This window comes from Fistularia commersonii, chromosome 5 (assembly GCF_037954325.1).
Source record: "Fistularia commersonii isolate RoL2024-O1a breed Wild chromosome 5, RoL_Fcom_v1.0, whole genome shotgun sequence".
In the NCBI taxonomy this organism is placed as follows: domain Eukaryota; kingdom Metazoa; phylum Chordata; class Actinopteri; order Syngnathiformes; family Fistulariidae; genus Fistularia; species Fistularia commersonii.
This window is the reverse complement of record NC_141288.1, coordinates 14,259,763-14,276,745: the sequence shown is the minus strand read 5'-3', so window position 1 is coordinate 14,276,745 and position 16,983 is coordinate 14,259,763. Positions and strand designations below refer to the sequence as shown.

General features: G+C 39.3%; 1 protein-coding gene across 1 annotated transcript in view; it reads left to right on the top strand.

Annotated features, from left to right (window-relative positions):
• syn3 (synapsin III) overlaps positions 1 to 16,983 on the top strand; it is a 113,198-nt gene that overhangs the window by 21,332 nt on the left and 74,883 nt on the right. The window contains exon 3 of the mRNA XM_086146954.1: positions 4,458 to 4,515. Coding sequence (XP_086003080.1) covers positions 4,458 to 4,515 — 58 coding nt within the window. The remainder of the gene's footprint in view (positions 1 to 4,457; positions 4,516 to 16,983) is intronic.

Sequence of the window (16,983 nt, the reverse complement as noted above, 5' to 3'; positions counted from 1 at the left end):
GAAATCTGGAGTGGTAGGGAAGTATGTTAGACTGGTGCATGACATGTACGCTAGCTGTGAGACAGTGGTGCGGTGTCAAGAAGTTGGAGTATTTCAGGTATTTGGGGTCAACAGTCCAGAGCAACAGAGAGTGAAACTGGAACTGGGGTCTTTTCATTTTCTGATGCATTGTTTACATGGTGTTTATTATTTGCATGTTTGTCTCATGTCCCTCATGCCCCCCCCCTTGTGGGTGATTGTCGTGGTTTCAAGCAGGTTGGAATGGGTGGAGAAAGGTGTCAGGGGTACTATGCCTTAGAAGACTATCAACCAAAGTGAAAGGAAAGGTGCACAAGACAGTGGTAAGACCAGCGGTGCAGTAAGGTTCTCTTTCGGAGTGACGAGGATGGATAAGATCAGGAATGAGTCTATCAGAGGAACAGCACATGTTGGATGTTTTTGAGAGAAGGTCAGAGAAGCCAGACTGAGATGGTTCGGTCATGTATAGAGGAGGGATAGTGAATATATTGGTAGATGGATGCTGGAATTGTAGCTCCCAGGCAGGAGGTCTCAAGGAAGACCAAAGAGAAGATTTATGGACGTAGTGAAAAAGGATATGAAGGTTGTTGGTGTGCGAGGAAGTTACAGAGAATAGGGTTAGATGGAGAAGGTTGATCCGCAGTGGCAACCCCTGAAGGGAAAAGCTGAAAGGAGAAGAAATAGAACCTTATTCTGTGTCAGCAGATTACTCACTGTTCTTTGGTAACCTCATTCTTTTTCAAAAGCCATCAGTGAAGGTACAGTGAGGCATTTGTAGTATTTTGGGTGGGAGCTGTAATCTAATGTCTGAACTCATGGCTGTGATCAATACTAGCTAGAATCTGATGTTATCCACTTACAAAAAAAAGAAAGAGCAAAAAAACAGATCAGAGCAATAAACCCAATATATTCACCAAGCCTTGTAGTGTAAACAAAACCATAATTTTCTGCAAAAGCAATTGTCTGGCCATTAGCGGGAGAGGCGTACCACCAAGAAGCTGTGAATTGCTCAGATCCAGGTTACTCCATCCATCCATCGTGGCCTGCCTAATGGTTGAATCTCCTCCTGGACATTCCAGCAGAGAGGCTGGGGTCTCTGAGGCGACACTGCTCTGTCCTGACAGCCTTGGCCTGAAGCACAATAGCAGTACACAGCGCTAAGGCGAAATCTCTAAGAGCATCACCGCCACCACTAACAATCCCCCCTTTTCTGTCCCCTGTGTCTCCCTCACTCTCTCTCCCTCCCCTGAAGGCTGACATTTTGCCAATTAGCTGTCAGTCTTTTTGCACTTGGTTCTGAATGATATGAGCATCTGATTGCTCAATTCATTCCCCTTCTGGCAAAGCATTTACCACTCGAGTTGCCTTCAGAGCACTATAATAACCTTCGCTTAGCCTAAGCCATATAAATTTCATGTTGTGTCTAAAGTAGAAGCAAGGAGACCACACAGGGATGAAGATACATGTTGTTTGTCAGAAACAGGCTAAAAGCTTAGGATATGGTTGGCAAACAACCTTAAAGTTGCACTCATTGCACATCTTCGACATCTTTATTCCTTATTTCATCATTGGTACAATGTTATCCTTTAACCAGTTTATGGAGTGTCAGACCGCAACTAACTCAGAATTTTCTACTTATAAGTTTAGCTTTTTGACAAGAATTGTTCAGAGAAGAGTTTGTAAAAATCTTCGATCCAGGTGATTCCCCAAGAGATTCTCAAACACGTACTCAGCTATACTTCCACATTTACTTTATATGCTTATTTTCTCTGGAGCTGGAGAATATCTTGCTGTAAGAAAAGAAAAAAATTATATTAATGGGCTGTCAACAGCAACAGATTATTGCACACTGATATTGCAAAACAGCACAGGTTTCAGTTTTAGACCCCAAAACCCATTCTGTTTAAGCATCAGATGTCTTGTTTGTTTGTTTTTGGACAAGCAGTTTAGTATTTGTCACTTTTATCTAGCAAAATCATGATTTAGACAAATCAGCAATCTCGTGTGTGTTCATAAAGCTAACATTACAAATGTCAGCACTAACCAGTGCAGCCATCTATTTGTGGCTATAGTGGCTCCCTCCTTTAATATTGGTGGGATTGCCTGCTCATGCCATCATCATGATTTCCAATTACTCATTCAGCAGAATATCTGATTTTTTTTCCTACCTTCACCACAATCAGCTGGAAAGTTGTTGATCAAAATATAACTATGATTGCCTGAAAATGTCATGGATGTTCATATATGTCAGTGTTGTCGGTCGAAATATCAAATTCATTTGTCTGAAATATTGCAATTCTTTAATAAGTGCCATATTTCCTGTATCAAGCCATCCACATAGACTTTCTAACATCAACAAGAACTTGATCCCGCGCTCACTTCCCTCTAAAAGCGCCAGCAATTAGGTTGTTGGGAATGTAACTATAAACTACAAGTGGTTGTGGTTCCTACAATTAATTTTATTAGAGCAGATTTTGTTTCAAAGTGAAAACAGATAGTCCACGGTCTAACAGATGTGTTTCTCATAAAGTTTTCTTGCCCTGATAAGTTAAACCAACATGTCTGGAATTTGATCTTAATGTAAAGACATACAATCCCTTATGGTAATGTTGTTGGATTAACACGCTATAAGAGAGGGCAAAAATCAAAGTCAGGACTAATATGAAAATTCGGAATTCTTTTGTCTATTCATTCACCCGCTTCAATTCGTATTAAGAAGGAGGAATTTTTCTCATAGTTTGAAAAAGCATGGGTGTTTATACAATGGGTGTGCACACACTTGGGAGAAGGAAAGTCCAGACGTCACTGAGGAGCTGAAAGTGGACATTTGATCATATGTAAAGCCAAGCAGCCTGTAACCTAAATTGATCAAGTGATATGACAACATGTTTTGCAATATCTTGAAATGCATACCAGTCATTTTTAACCGAGAACGCTGCAGTGTTTGCAGCCTACCCTGTGTTGATTGTGGTCCAGGATGTCAGAGAGCATTGTATTACCAGTCTGTAGGTCAGTCATGCTGAATATTTGACACTTCCGATATTACAGAGAATAAGACAGCTACGGACACAAAACTTTACAGCCTCAACAGCTGGGTGATGTTAACATGTTAAGCTGGGTTGGCCGCCATAATGAAGGCTAATGAATGTACCTAAAATGGGAATTAAGAACAAAGAGGTGGTCATGGGGAAGAGAAAAAGATGAGTTGAGGCTGTTCATTGCAATAGGCTCTGAGAAAAATGTTGCAAAGTTAAATGTGTTACGGTGTGACCAGATCGAGAGGCACTCTCAATCCCAAACAGCCTGTCCAATTAAGTGAAGGCTTCCAGCGTGTAGCCTAAATCCTTGACTACTCATATTTTCAGCCTGAAGCCCTTGACAGATTAACTGTCCCACGCCTATCAGGGGTGAGAGTTCAGCAAAAAGACCCACAGACCAAAGACATAGATAACAACACATACAAACCCAAAGCAGTCCTCAAGCCTTAATATCTATTGTGTAATTCCACATTTTGTTTTTAACTGTGAGAACAAGACTGAAAATTAATTCTCACTGTTGAACATAGACTAACAGTTCATATGAACAGTCCACCCCCCCTTCCGAGCCAACAATCAACCAAGCTGAAAACTATTCAGTCAACCTGCTAAGACCTTACTGCTAAAGAGTCAACCAACCAACCAACCAACCATCCAACAAACATGCAGCCAACCAACCAACTAACCAATATCCAAATAATGACATAAGCTTCAGTCAACCCGAAAAGTACGTACCCAGCCAGGGAACCTAATTCCTAATAACTGTTAAACCAACATTTGAAAATGATTAGACTTTATCCCATTTATGCATTTGACAGTTTTATATCAGAAAAGATTGGTTCTTGTTAATAATCAGTTTGAGTTTATTCACTAAATGGACCAAATAAAAATTACTGTTTTACTTTTAAGGTGACCCTACCTTCAGGAGGAGAAAATGAATCCTTTCAGAGTAAACAGTCCACAGCTGCAACATAGTTACAGAGTGGATGAACATAAAGTGTAGTTGTGAAGGGATATCTTCTCCAAGACGTAATACTTGCCTATTTTATTTTTTTCCCTTCCTCTGTAGTATTATGTCCAAATTATATTTATAAAATGGTGAAAGCATCTTTCTGTTGGTTCACTTTATCAAACTCTGTTTATTTCACCAGTTAGTCTTTGCCAGGGGATTCTGTTTACTTGAAGGCCACATAAGGTTAGATTATGTATCCATGGAAAATATGAATAATTTAAATAGAGTAAGAAAATAGAGTAAAAAGAACTTGTGTAGTGCTCATAGCACAATAATGTAGCTCCAGGAGGGAACCTAAAATATCTGTCTAACCCTTACTATCTTAGTGTTTGGCAGTCAATAAACTGTATCTCTCTTTTTTCTTTAATACTGTGTCTCTTGTTTGTTCCCAGGACAAAGTACTTCAGGGGAAAGAAGCTGGATGGAGAGTATGAGATTAGAGTGGAGCAGGTATTTGAAAACATATTCTATTCTTGTTCTATTTGTGAAATCACATGTCTGATTTACTGTGGCCACATATGCAGTATATGTGTGTGTATATATGTATATATGCACTGCTCAAAAAAATAAAGGGAACACTTAAAAAACACATCCTAGATCTAAATGAATGAAATATTCTTATGAAATACTTTGGTCTTTACACAGTTGAATGTGCTGACAACAAAATCACACAAAAATGATCAATGGAAATCAATTGTATCAACCCATGGAGGTCTGGATTAGGAATCACACTCAAAATTAAAGTGTAAAAACAAACTCCAGGCTAATCCAACTTTGATGTAATGTCCTTTAAACAAGTCAAAATGAATCTGTGTTGGTTCCTGAGTGGACAGTATGATTTCACAGAAGTGTGATTGACTTGGAGTAACATTGTGTTGTTCAAGTGTTCCCTTTATTTTTTTGAGCAGTATATGTATATATATATGTGTGTGTGTGTGTGTGTGTGTGTGTGCGCGTGTGTGTGTGTGTGTATATTTGTGTGTATATGTATAAATATGTACTTTTGTGTGTGTGTATGTATGTTTATATATATATACATATATATGTATATATAGGTAAATATGTGTGTATATTTGTATATAATATATGTGTGTGTATATATATATATATATATATATATGTGTGTGTGTGTGTGTATTTGTGTGTATGTGTACATACAGCATATAGGTATATGTTTTTGTAACAGAATTAAAAATTTGAAAAAAAAACATTCTCATTGAAATGGTAAGAACATAACTGATCTATTTGCTACTCAGAAAAGAATTACTGATTGTAACTATTTGTTTTGCAATTTTTGTTAATTATTGATTATTATTAATTGCCAAATATTTGAGGTCACATTATTTTCATAGTCAAGGCTAGCTTCTGAAGGTGCGACTAAGTTTTGATGTTAAGTTGTTTTAACAAGCTTATCCAATGAAAAAGTGTGACGCACTTGCCAAATTGTCACGCTATTCCTGTAAAGTAGCTTGAGTCTTCATTCTTGTGCCAGTACAAATGCATATAAATGTGTCGATAAGTCTAGACACACTATTTATGACGTGTAGATAACATCTAATTTACCTCAAATAAATGTTTGGCTGTACATCTGCAAGCCATTGTTAAGACCGAGGTTGTCTTTGAAATGGAGTGGTGGGTTTTTATGGGCGAGGGAAAAGGGGACCACAAAAAGCTGGACTGGTGATTTTATAGCCTGTTTGCTCAATTGTGTACAGTTGTGGCCACATCCTCTTTCTGGGGGCTTTGGAGCTTAAATGTTATTATGAATCGTGAACCTGAGTTTCACTTTTTTTAATCTTATTTGCAATGTGGGCCCCTTTAGGGAGATGAAAATTGATGTCTCATAGAGGCCCCCCAAAGTTTTACTATAACTCCGACTGACCTACTTTGGTCTTGAAGCTTCTTCTCTTTCCCAGAAGTCCTCTGAGTTGACACTATCATGTCAGTTGCTAATTGCTTTCAGCAGCCAGACTGTTCTTAGGCTGTTTGTGCACCTCACTGAGAACCTTTAGAAGATGGAAACCCAATCTCTTTGTGAAAAGTTGGCGACATGCTGAGAGAAATCCTGTAAGAGGATGACAATAAAAGTAGAGAGGCTGATTACACTCAGTTTCTCTTCAGTACCATTTTCTTGTCATTTCAACATTTGTACACGAATGATGTTTGTGTCACAACACTGACACAAGTGGAATATAAATATGTTGTTCATAGTGGCCGCATAATCCCACTTTGAATGAGCTTTTTGGCCTGTCATAAACATAATTTAGTTTTTTTAATTCATGGACATTGCCAAATTTTTGCTGTTTCACCTTTGGTTTTAGCCAGAGCCAATTGATCAGACAGTGATGATTAAAATTTGCCTTTTCCAAAATAAATAATGAATCTGACACACATATTCAAGCCAATGCATATTAAGATAATTCTTTAAGATTTATCATTAACGCAACATATCTCATATTTCTCTTTTGGTTGTCAACATAGGTGGATGCCTCTCTCTCTCCCTCACTGCCCTGATCTCCCCTACTTGCTTCTCTTTGTCTTGTGCTGTCTCTGTCTGAACTATCGTAGCCATCTCAACCCAAGATGGAATTTATCAACTGGTCTCTCAACGTAATCGACCAAATTTTCTCGATTAGAAGACGGTAAAGGCGAGCCCTCATTTCCCAACTAAAACGTTTTTAGCCGGATACACAAGGGACTCCTGGGAGAAGTGGAAGGTTGTGTGCCTGTCAATCCTCTCCGTGTAGGATATAATAGAAATTATGATAACAGGTATGCTGCCGTTTGGAGCTAGCAATTTCCTGATTTATCGCAAAATTTTGATAGAATTTGCAAGGCTGTCAACACTCAGACTTAAAAGATAGGCGAGTACTGTCGTAGACGGGATGAACGTTTTTGGATGCCAACCTGGAGAAGTGGCCAGTTCGGCTCGACGGAAATTGGCCACCCAATTCGGACAATTGGGTCAATTCCAGGAAAACCAGAAAAGACTTAAGGCAGATGGAAAATGACAATGTCGGCCTGAACCCAAACAATTGTTATCTTCATTGGCCCCCCGACATCAGCCTTGGAAGGCTTGTATCTCGACACTATCCTGGATGGTATACAGACAAGATGCTCCCTCTCCCATACACCCCCTATACCGTCCCCCTCCACCCACGAACTTTGCCTCTGTATTAGAACTCTTCGAGGTCATCTCCACAGCAATGGCTGTGTCTTCTTCATCACTATCAGGCGGCATAAACATTTGAGAAGGAAAAAGAAACCAATTCTTTAACAAGTTTTATTCCCAGTAGTCAGGGCCAGTTTGCCATTTTTGAACTCTATTTTTGAACACTAAACATTGACAACTATACTATGCTGCTCACATGTACATGTCAGTAAGGCAATACATACACGGTTATATAACACTGTAAAATCCGCCTTTTGAATAATATTTTTTTTCTTGGACTACTATTATTGCCATTGTATAAGAAGTTCTTTTACGCTATTTATGAATACCCCAAGTGACGTGTCTAAATTTCTTGCTCCACATCAGCTACCTCAATTAAACTCCATCATGTTAGTTCTTGATTCATCAGCTCTCAGTAATTGTGCTCAGAAACCCCAACCTGACATTATTGTTGTTCTTTGGGGGGCATTCAGCTTTGCTCCTTTACACATAATATATCTAAAAGTTACCAGCTAGCCCTACCATCTTCCCCAAGAAAAGATAACCTAATCCTTACCTTTAATTGATCCACTTTGAAGTAGCTTTTGGCTTATCCAATGGGTGATTTTTTTCCGTTTTATCCACCACAGAACATATGCACAGATGGCGTTTAATATGGTCTTATAGGAATAGGAAATTTAAAAAAAACAAGGAAAAAAGGATCACGCCAAAAGATATCTTGAGCAGCATTTCTTTTGTGGCATATGCTTTCAGTTCAGTTAATGATAGACAAACCCAGGCATATGTTGATCTTTTTCCCTGAGATATCAATAGATTGAAATGCAAAAGTCTGTGATCAAAATTTTATTTTCTATTTTATCTCTTCACTGTGCATTCAAACACCAATGTCAAATAAGTAAATATATACATTTGTTGTGTTTAAAACATCTGCCCTCATGGTTTCTTGATAAAAGGACCTTAATGGGCAGCTACATTTAGCTAATGCACATATATCATGATCTTGTGACTCCTGTAAATGATGATATCCAGAGAGAAGAAAAAAGTCCCACAGTATCTTCATATTCTTTTCCCTTTCAGAGAAGATGAAAGGATCTTTAATGCTTTGAGCCGGGCTGTAATATGTGCTCATCGCTCACTGTACTGTGCGTTTGCATGATGACTCTTAATCCTGTGAAAATCCAGCGAAGAAAATAAGTGCAACACAATGTGATGGTGCAGGTTTTTCTCTCAATAGTCAATGACTGGAAAGTCATCATGATTTCCTTGAATTCTTCAGACTCTTAAACAGCTGACACTTCTTCTTGCACATGTAAAGTCTACTGCCCACTTAACTTGCACTCATCCTTGCACCCGCACTTGGTGAATTTCACACCAAGCTGCACTCAAATGTTTTATTGCACTGCCACTGTTCTATTACACTATCCATATTCATAACTATAATCATATTCATTATGATGTTTACACTCTTCCTACATATCCAAATGCACTGCGGACAGCTAAGTCGGAATTTCACTATACAGGGACAACATGTTTCTACACTGTACATATGAAAATAAACTCTTTTAGTCTTGAATTCAGCAGAAAGTAATGCAAAATCAATAACATGTAACAATAAAGTAATCAAAAAAGACATAAACTTGAAAGAAGAAACAGTGATGTTAACAATAGGTCATAGTAATTTAAACAGTTAAACAAACTAAGAATTCAGCACAAAAATATGAACAGGTCAGAATAGTTGTACCCCATGATATATTGCATATGGTATTTCAAACAAAATAAAATAAAATAAAAAATCAAGAAAGTCTAAAAAGGAGCCTTACAGCAAAAGCTCAATTGTCTTCAAATGTGTGAGAAACATTTTAAAAGAAATGTTTTTCTGTCATTCAAAATCACCCATCCAAACAAAATACTTGTTTTGACACAGAAAAGAAAAACTGAAAATTGTTAATATTCAAAAAAAGGTATCCAATTCATCCCATTACAAGAGAACTTGTTTTTTGACCAAGTTAAACTATATATATATATATAGTATTGCATGTTAAAACCAGCCACTAATGGATATGATACGAATACAAGATAGAAAAGGCACTTAAATGTTTCTTATAACAGTTAAGCTATTGCAAAGACTTGCTCTCTGTTCCCAGCAAATGAGTCATAAAGTTTGTGGCTCAGTATGGCAATGATATTTATGTTTTCTGAGACAAGCTCTAGTTACACTAAAAGTAAAAACTGAGAGTGGGTTCAATTGCTTTTGTAGAGCTTGGGTCTTTTTATTGTCTAATGATGCAGTATTGACATGGTGTTTTTTATTTGAAACGCAAGTTTGTCTCATGTTGACTCCCAGCGGTAGCCCCCCGTGTGGGTGATTGTTATCGTGGTTTCAAGCAGGTCAGAATGGTAGGATAAAGGTGTTAGGGGTACTATGCCTTAGAAGACTATCAACCGAAATGAAAGGAAGGGTGTACAAGGCAGAGGTGAAACCGGCAATGCTGTATGGCCTAGAAACTGTGACAATGACGAAAAGACAGGAGGCAGAGCTGGAGGTTGCAGAGATGAAGATGTTGAGGTTCTCTTTGGGAGTGGCAAGGATGGATAGTATCAGAGATGAGTCTATCAGAGGAACAGCACATATTAGATGTTTTAGAGAGAAGGTCAAAGAAGCCAGACTGAGATGGTTGGGTCATGTACAGAAATAGCGAATATATTGGTAGACGGATGTTGTAATTGGAACTGCCAGGCAGGAGGTCTAGAAGAAGACCTATGAGAAGATTTATGGATGTAGTGAGAGAGGATATAAAGTTAGTTGGTGTGAGAGGAGGATGCAGAAACTAGGGTTCGATGGAAAAGGTTAATTTGAAAGACAAAAGGAGAAGAAGGTAACTTTTACAGTCCATCTGTGCCGGAAGAAAAACTATACAGTAAAACGATGCACTCTACATTAATACAATAATAACATGAGCACTTCTACACTTAGGGGGGAGGGAGGGGCAGTTTCTGGAGGTGTTGAGGAATTGGATAGCTTTGGGGACAAAGGTTACCCTCTTCTTCTGGGTTTTTCAGCTGGGGCAGCGGAGCCTGCCTCATGACAGCACTCAAATGCCGGGAAAAGGAGAGGAGAGAAATCAGACAGGTTGGGCAATTATTTTAAAGCATACCCTGGCGATGTGCTCTTGGCGGTTCCTGTCCTGTAGGGTAATCAAGCAGAGCTTGCAGATGAAGGAATAGGTTATTATACTCTTAATAAAGGAGTAATAGAATGTGGTCAGGCTAGTACTGCTCATGTCAAACAACCCTAGCTTCCTGAGCAGCTACTGCCACCAATGACATTTCTTGAGGATCTCTTCGGTGTTTAAGGTGAACTTCAGGAGGTCATCAAAGACAGAGTCAAGGTATCTGTACTCCTTCATTGTTTCTACTTGTCCGCCTGGATGGTGGTGGTGACTGACTCTTACAGCTGCCTCTGTCTGTGAGAGAAGGTAACAACCTTGTCGTTAGTCTTACTCACATTCAACTTGAAGCAGGAGGCTTCGCACCAGTGTGCAAAGTCCTGGAGGGCTGAACCGTGTTGGAGCGAGGGACCAGACAGCAAGTACCAAACGAAATTACAGTTGGCAACCTTTCCCAGGTAGCAGTTTGGCTGGGTGGACCTGCAGTTGTCTGCAGGGTGGACCTGCAGTGGACCTGGGTGGACCTGCAGTTGTCTGCAGGTCCACCCAGCCAAACTGGTGAAGAGCAGGGGAGATAGGAATCAGCCTTGTGGTGAGCCAGCGGAGATTAAGAGGGTGTCAGAAAAGATGTCGTTGACCAACACCCTCTGCAATCTGTTGGTGAGGAAGCCAGTGATCCAAACAGATGAGTTGATAGCTGATGTGGAAACAGCGATGAGTTTGCAATTGAGGTTGTTTTGATAATAAAAATATGTGATATTATTCAAATTAAACTCTACAAATTAAGGTCTGATCAATAATACAGTTTGTTTTTTGAATTTAAGTAGATTTTCCACAGGATACTCTTAGTCAACAAAATTGTTTACATACTTTCTGGAATACCCTTTTGGTCAGAGGCCCCTGGGAACTGACCCAGTTGGGTGATGCACCCTAGTCATCACCAAGAAAATGTCCAAATTAAAAGTGAAAAGGAGTACAATCGAACTCGGTCTCCTACATCGTGCCAAAGAGACCCCTTGTTTTCTCCCCACAGGCACTGTAATGTCATAAACACTGCAATTTTCACAATTGGACAAATTAAAGAGATGAAATTGAAGAGGCCTGTTTGTGAAAGAACAAGGGGCAGTTCTCGGGATTGGTTGAGGTCACGCGGGACAACATCTGCTAAGCAGGCATATGACCTCAGCGCTGTCCTCGCTCCTTTCTGCTGCAGTCATGGCAGCTCAGAGGCAGTTGGCTGAAAACCCTCCATACCCTTTTTTCCGGTGTGTATTTTGATATAGGGCATCTGCACAGAGGTTGCTCTCTGGAGATAATTTCGTTTGGTACTTGACTGATCCAGCTGCCCAAAAGCCTCAATGCTACTTTGTTACATTAAGCATCTGTCTTGTATTTCAATGTTTCATTCGTGAGTTAGATCATTTCACTTTTGAACAAGGTGGTAGTGATTAGTGGCAAATACTCCTTCATGGTGCTTATGAATGGTCCACTGTACTTTGGACCTATCGATGGCATCAGTATGTGATTCAGCTAAGCTTATCAAGTATTATCTGCCCCGCAACTAAAAATCAAATCACTTCAGTCTGTTCCCTCTTAAAATTTGAAAATAAAGTTGAGTAGCTTGACTGAATACAATTATATTATGTCAATTTACGACTGGCCAGACTTTTTTTTTTTTCATTCACTGGTGAGCATGCATTACGAAATCCGAGCATTCTTTGCTATTCCAAGCTAATCCAGGTTTTGCTTGGCCAAGGTTTTCCAAAATGATAATGAAAACACTTTATATTCCAGAAAAACATACTTAGATGACAAAAAACTGCACTATGAAGCTGGACTTAATTGCTTTTAGGATGAACAACAAACCACCTTTCACAAAAGCAACTGAAGGACATTCAGAATGGGAGAGGAAAAAAAAAACATTGTTTATCAGATTATTCATATCTACCAGGCATAGCATTATGTAAAGGGTTATCATTGCTATAGGTATTTAATTTCTGTATTAGCCTGCTGTTTTTTTTTTTTTTTTATGCATTTATTTACTAAGCTTGTATTGTCCTTCTCTGTTGTTTTTCACCGGAGGACTAAAATATGTTTACAAGCTGTCTCATGACAAGAGACACCTTCCCCTCCCAACCCTTACTGGGATGAGTTTGTATGTTCAAATCTAAAAATACTCAAAAATATTCTAGATGAGCTCCTGTCAAATGGTATTTACTTTACTGCCCCACATTTTCACATGTTTTGACAGCCAGACTTTACACAGACATGCAAAGATGAATGGGCTTGACTCCACATCTATAACAGTGTGTTACTTTACGTAGAGGCAGAACATGCTGTTGATTAGAGGTTTATTTTCACGTGAGTAAAAGTGTGTATGTCTCGGCAAACAAGAGTTTATTAAATTCAATACAAGTTTTGCTTTGAAAACTACAGTAGGAGACCGAGGTGGAAATTATGACTCACAAATGTCCTCCTCCTCCAAAAAACAAGCTCTGAAAGAAGGAACCTTTTACATTGAAACTGTTAAACTCAGCTTGAGATGTGATGTAACCTCGTCACAGGCTTGTTGTCTCCCGCTCCTCTGTTCTTCCATGCAGGTTAGCAGAAAACCATTCTCAATTCAGCCTGCATGAGGATCAACACATGAGAAGAATCAGCTCTGTAGGCATTTGCCCCATGTTTCACTTCCTGTTTTCCTTTCCCAGGGCAAAAGCTGCTCTAAGACAAGTGTCTGAATGGGTTACCATGATGGTAACCATGGCGCTCTGAAAAGCCTCCTGTCTTGGCTTCTGGACCTGTGCCCCTCATCAGCCACTTCATCTACTACTGCCCAATGAGTATAGCTGTTAGCGCTCCTCTTGACCCACAACCAGCCAATCATAGACGCCATGGAATGCTCAGCCCTCGCCAAAATATTGCCCACTCTCTGGTGCAGAAGTCGGTCTTGTGTTGGAAATGGGATTTGCTTGGCAGATGCATCGGTGATGCGTGGATCTATGTAAGAGTGTGTCTGTCTGTGTGCACTTGGGCGTGTTATGTATGTAAGAGTCATTTTGGCAAGAAATGCAGTGTAGGGCACACAGATGTTTCTTTCAGAGAAGAGTATCAGTGGAGAAGAACCGAGAAAAGGAGAGGATCCAAGTGCATGTCCTTGGGGCACATTGAGTGTGAGTGGCGCCTCATTGTCCTCCAAATAACACTATGGCATTTACTCGCCCCTGCTTGTCTTCTGTGACTGATACACAATAAATAAAAGAGGTGGGAGGGTTTTTTTTTTCTCTGTTGGCAGAAAACACTCCAGTTTAGTTACGTTGGCAGATTCTTTTAAAAATTGACTCACTCCCCCATATTGAGAATACATGGGCTAAAGCACTGGATGAAAGGGAAATTTATCTCTTTGAGAATATTGCTGATAATATTTCCTTTTTATGTTGATAAAAGCCCGTCTTAAACTTGCCAAAACAAGCTTAAACTCTCAGATGACAGTTGCCGTATTACATGGTGTAGTCAGAAATCGACTCAACTTACTGTGTGAATTGGCAGAATAGGTTGAGCGGGGGTCATTCAGAGGATATGCCTTCATCTCAGAACATGTTGGCTTGCCTGAATGCAGCTCTAAATAAGGAATGCTGGGCTGCATGTTCTTATGAAGCCTCCACAGCAAAGCATCTGTGCTCTCTGCTTCGCGGTACCATAGTGTCAGTTGATTTTTTTTTTTTAATTTTTTTTTTTTTTTTGCCAGCTGAAACTGTATTGGTCATATCCCATATTCTAATGAAAAAAGGAAAAAAAGATCGGATACAGTTATTCAAATATTTGTTTGTAACTCTTCCTGAAGTCAGATGTGTGGTTTTACATATCGAGGGTTGGATTAGGGATGTGTGAAAATGAACAAAAAACAAACTGACCCATAAAGATGCCATAAATGAGCAGAGATATGAAGGAAGTGACTGATATAAAAATGACAGAATAGAGATAGTTTGTCGTTTTGTGTTCCATGTTTCTGAAAGCAAAGCACAAGTTCTTACAGAAATGTCTGTTTAACATTAAACACCTAGTTTTGGGATTTCTATTTTAAGAATTAACACCCATAAATACTTTCAAAGTGCAACAGATGTTAAGTGAAGTCTGTGATTCCCCAACACCTGCTTAAAAAAAAATCTATTTTCTCAGTTTTGCATCAGTGTTGCCAGGGTCCAGTATTCCTCTGAATTGTCTGTCAGGTTCTCAGTCATCCAGGTCATGGTGAATATTTGTCGAAATCTTCTTGTCTTGGCAACTTTGAACTGGAGTTTCTTCACCTGAAGACATTTCACCCCAATTCCGAGAGGCTTCTTCAGTTGCAATTTCCAAATATAACTGCCAGGGTTTTGGGCGGGTCTAGGTTTGGGTGGCTAGTTGTGCAAATGGAAGAGCTTATCTCCATCTCCAACCATCTCTAAGCACAAGAGGGGGCCTCAGACACAACCTTTTACAAACGTATCCGTATCAAGACGGATTTGCACACATGGACCAGGCCCATCTATACCATCCAAACAACCAGGAAAGACCCACCACCAGAGCCAGCCCCCGGTAATGTCCACATGAGCATCAGTTCATGTGATCCAACAGGTTTCACTAATTTGTTAAGCTTTACCTATTCATATTCCAATCCAGGTAATCACACAAAGTTTTGTTCCAACGAACGATACCCCCATTAGCATAGCAACCTTCCTACACCGAGTTTCTGCATATCAACATTTCCATTTATATAATGCCACCATAACCTAGACCTGACCAAAACCCTGGCATATTCGGAAAAACGCCATATGTCATTGGAACTGAAGAAGCCTCTCGGATGAGGGGGGAAACATCTCCAAGTAAAGAAACTCAAATCCAGTTGCCCAGACAAGAAGATTTCGACAAAATTGCTCTGAATTATACAGCATGGAATGGCTGACAAATATGGTTTATTCGGGGCTTGCTTGTATATTTTGACTTTAATTCTGCCTTTTTTTGATTATCAATGTTGAAATACCACACCCAGCGGCAAGGGCGGTAGCAGCATCGTAGCATTTGTTAATTACCTTTATCTATGGACTCATATAGTGTTAATTAGGGGTACTATCTCATTATTTATCTCCCACCTGGGTTTTTTTTTGGCGCACGGTTTAGTTCCTCATTTATTAGTTCTTATAGTTTAATTAGATTAACTGAAATATTTCAATGTGGAGCTCATAAGTCCAAAACTCATTGTATTTATAATTCTGTTCATTTCCAAATGGTATGAGGAATGTCTGCTTCTTCAGCAGCTGAAAGTTGGCCAGCTATTTACAAACCTGTCATTGCAGCTGACTAGAGTGGGGTAGCTGGTTCTCAGGGAAAGAACAAAACTGTCTTTGTTGTTTTTTTTTTTTTTTTAAACAAAACAACACCACCACTGAGCTGAAGGATTTTAAGGCTTTTTTGGAATTGAGATTAACTTAACTCTAAATGTAATATCCCTGCTATGCAATTAAAAGCTTGAAAGGCCTTTAAAATAAATGGTTGAATTCATCTTTTGTCTTATTCGACATTTTGTAATGGCATTTCTGCTGCAAGGCATCATGTGGTCAATGATCATTTTTAGAGAGAGCTGGATGCAGTAGGTGGCACTAAATCCTCTTTGATGCTGTTATGAGAATAACTGAAGGGTAGCTATTATACATTATGGTTCTTCAACACAGTTTCCCATCAAATATAGAATTTATGTGTGGTCCTAGAATTTATGCAATTTATCCAAAATAGGCAATCTGCCCTCTTTCTTCACACATATGCAACTTTTTCATCTGTGACCACTTTGCATATCTCAGAGAGGGAGGTGAATTTAATACCACTTCTTTGAGCTGTCATTAGTATGATTCTTTACATTTCTTTGGTTACTTATCCATACAGTCATATTGGGTCCTCATTGTTATTTATACAGTACAACAAATAGAGTATTACCCGTTCAGCTTTAACACTGGTTCATTTCTCAGCACAAACAGTGCAGGAATGAAATGCAACCATGTTCTCCTTCTTGTGCTTTGTTTGGTAGTTGGCCATGTCACGTGCAATTTTTGTTTTTCCACCCAGGGTCAGCAGACTGTTTGTTTAGGGCCCATTAGATCTGCTACATTAGTGTCACTCCACATTCTTAAAAGTGATGTGAAGACTACCAAATGGCAGCATATCATGCCAGAGTTCAATTGGCTGCTGTCAAGTGTCAGTTTCTGTGCCTGGAACAGATGGAAGTTTATAACTATGCATCTATGAGGTGGACCCTGTCAGGAAAATGGGAAGCGCTTGCATGGTGATTGAGACGGAACAAAATTATTTGCCATCAGACACATAGCCTTTGACAGTAAACTCCTTCTCTCACAGGAAAAACAAAGACCATGTTCATAAGCAAGAAGTCCACACTTATTAGGAGCCAACAAATATGGTGTGATATGGAGACATGATATTTTATTTCACACATCCAGCAGATATAAGACAACATTCATTGGAGTTGTATCTCTGGCCATCTGGTTAATATAACTCTAACAATCACTATCTGTTTAGTTGTTTTGCTTTCTA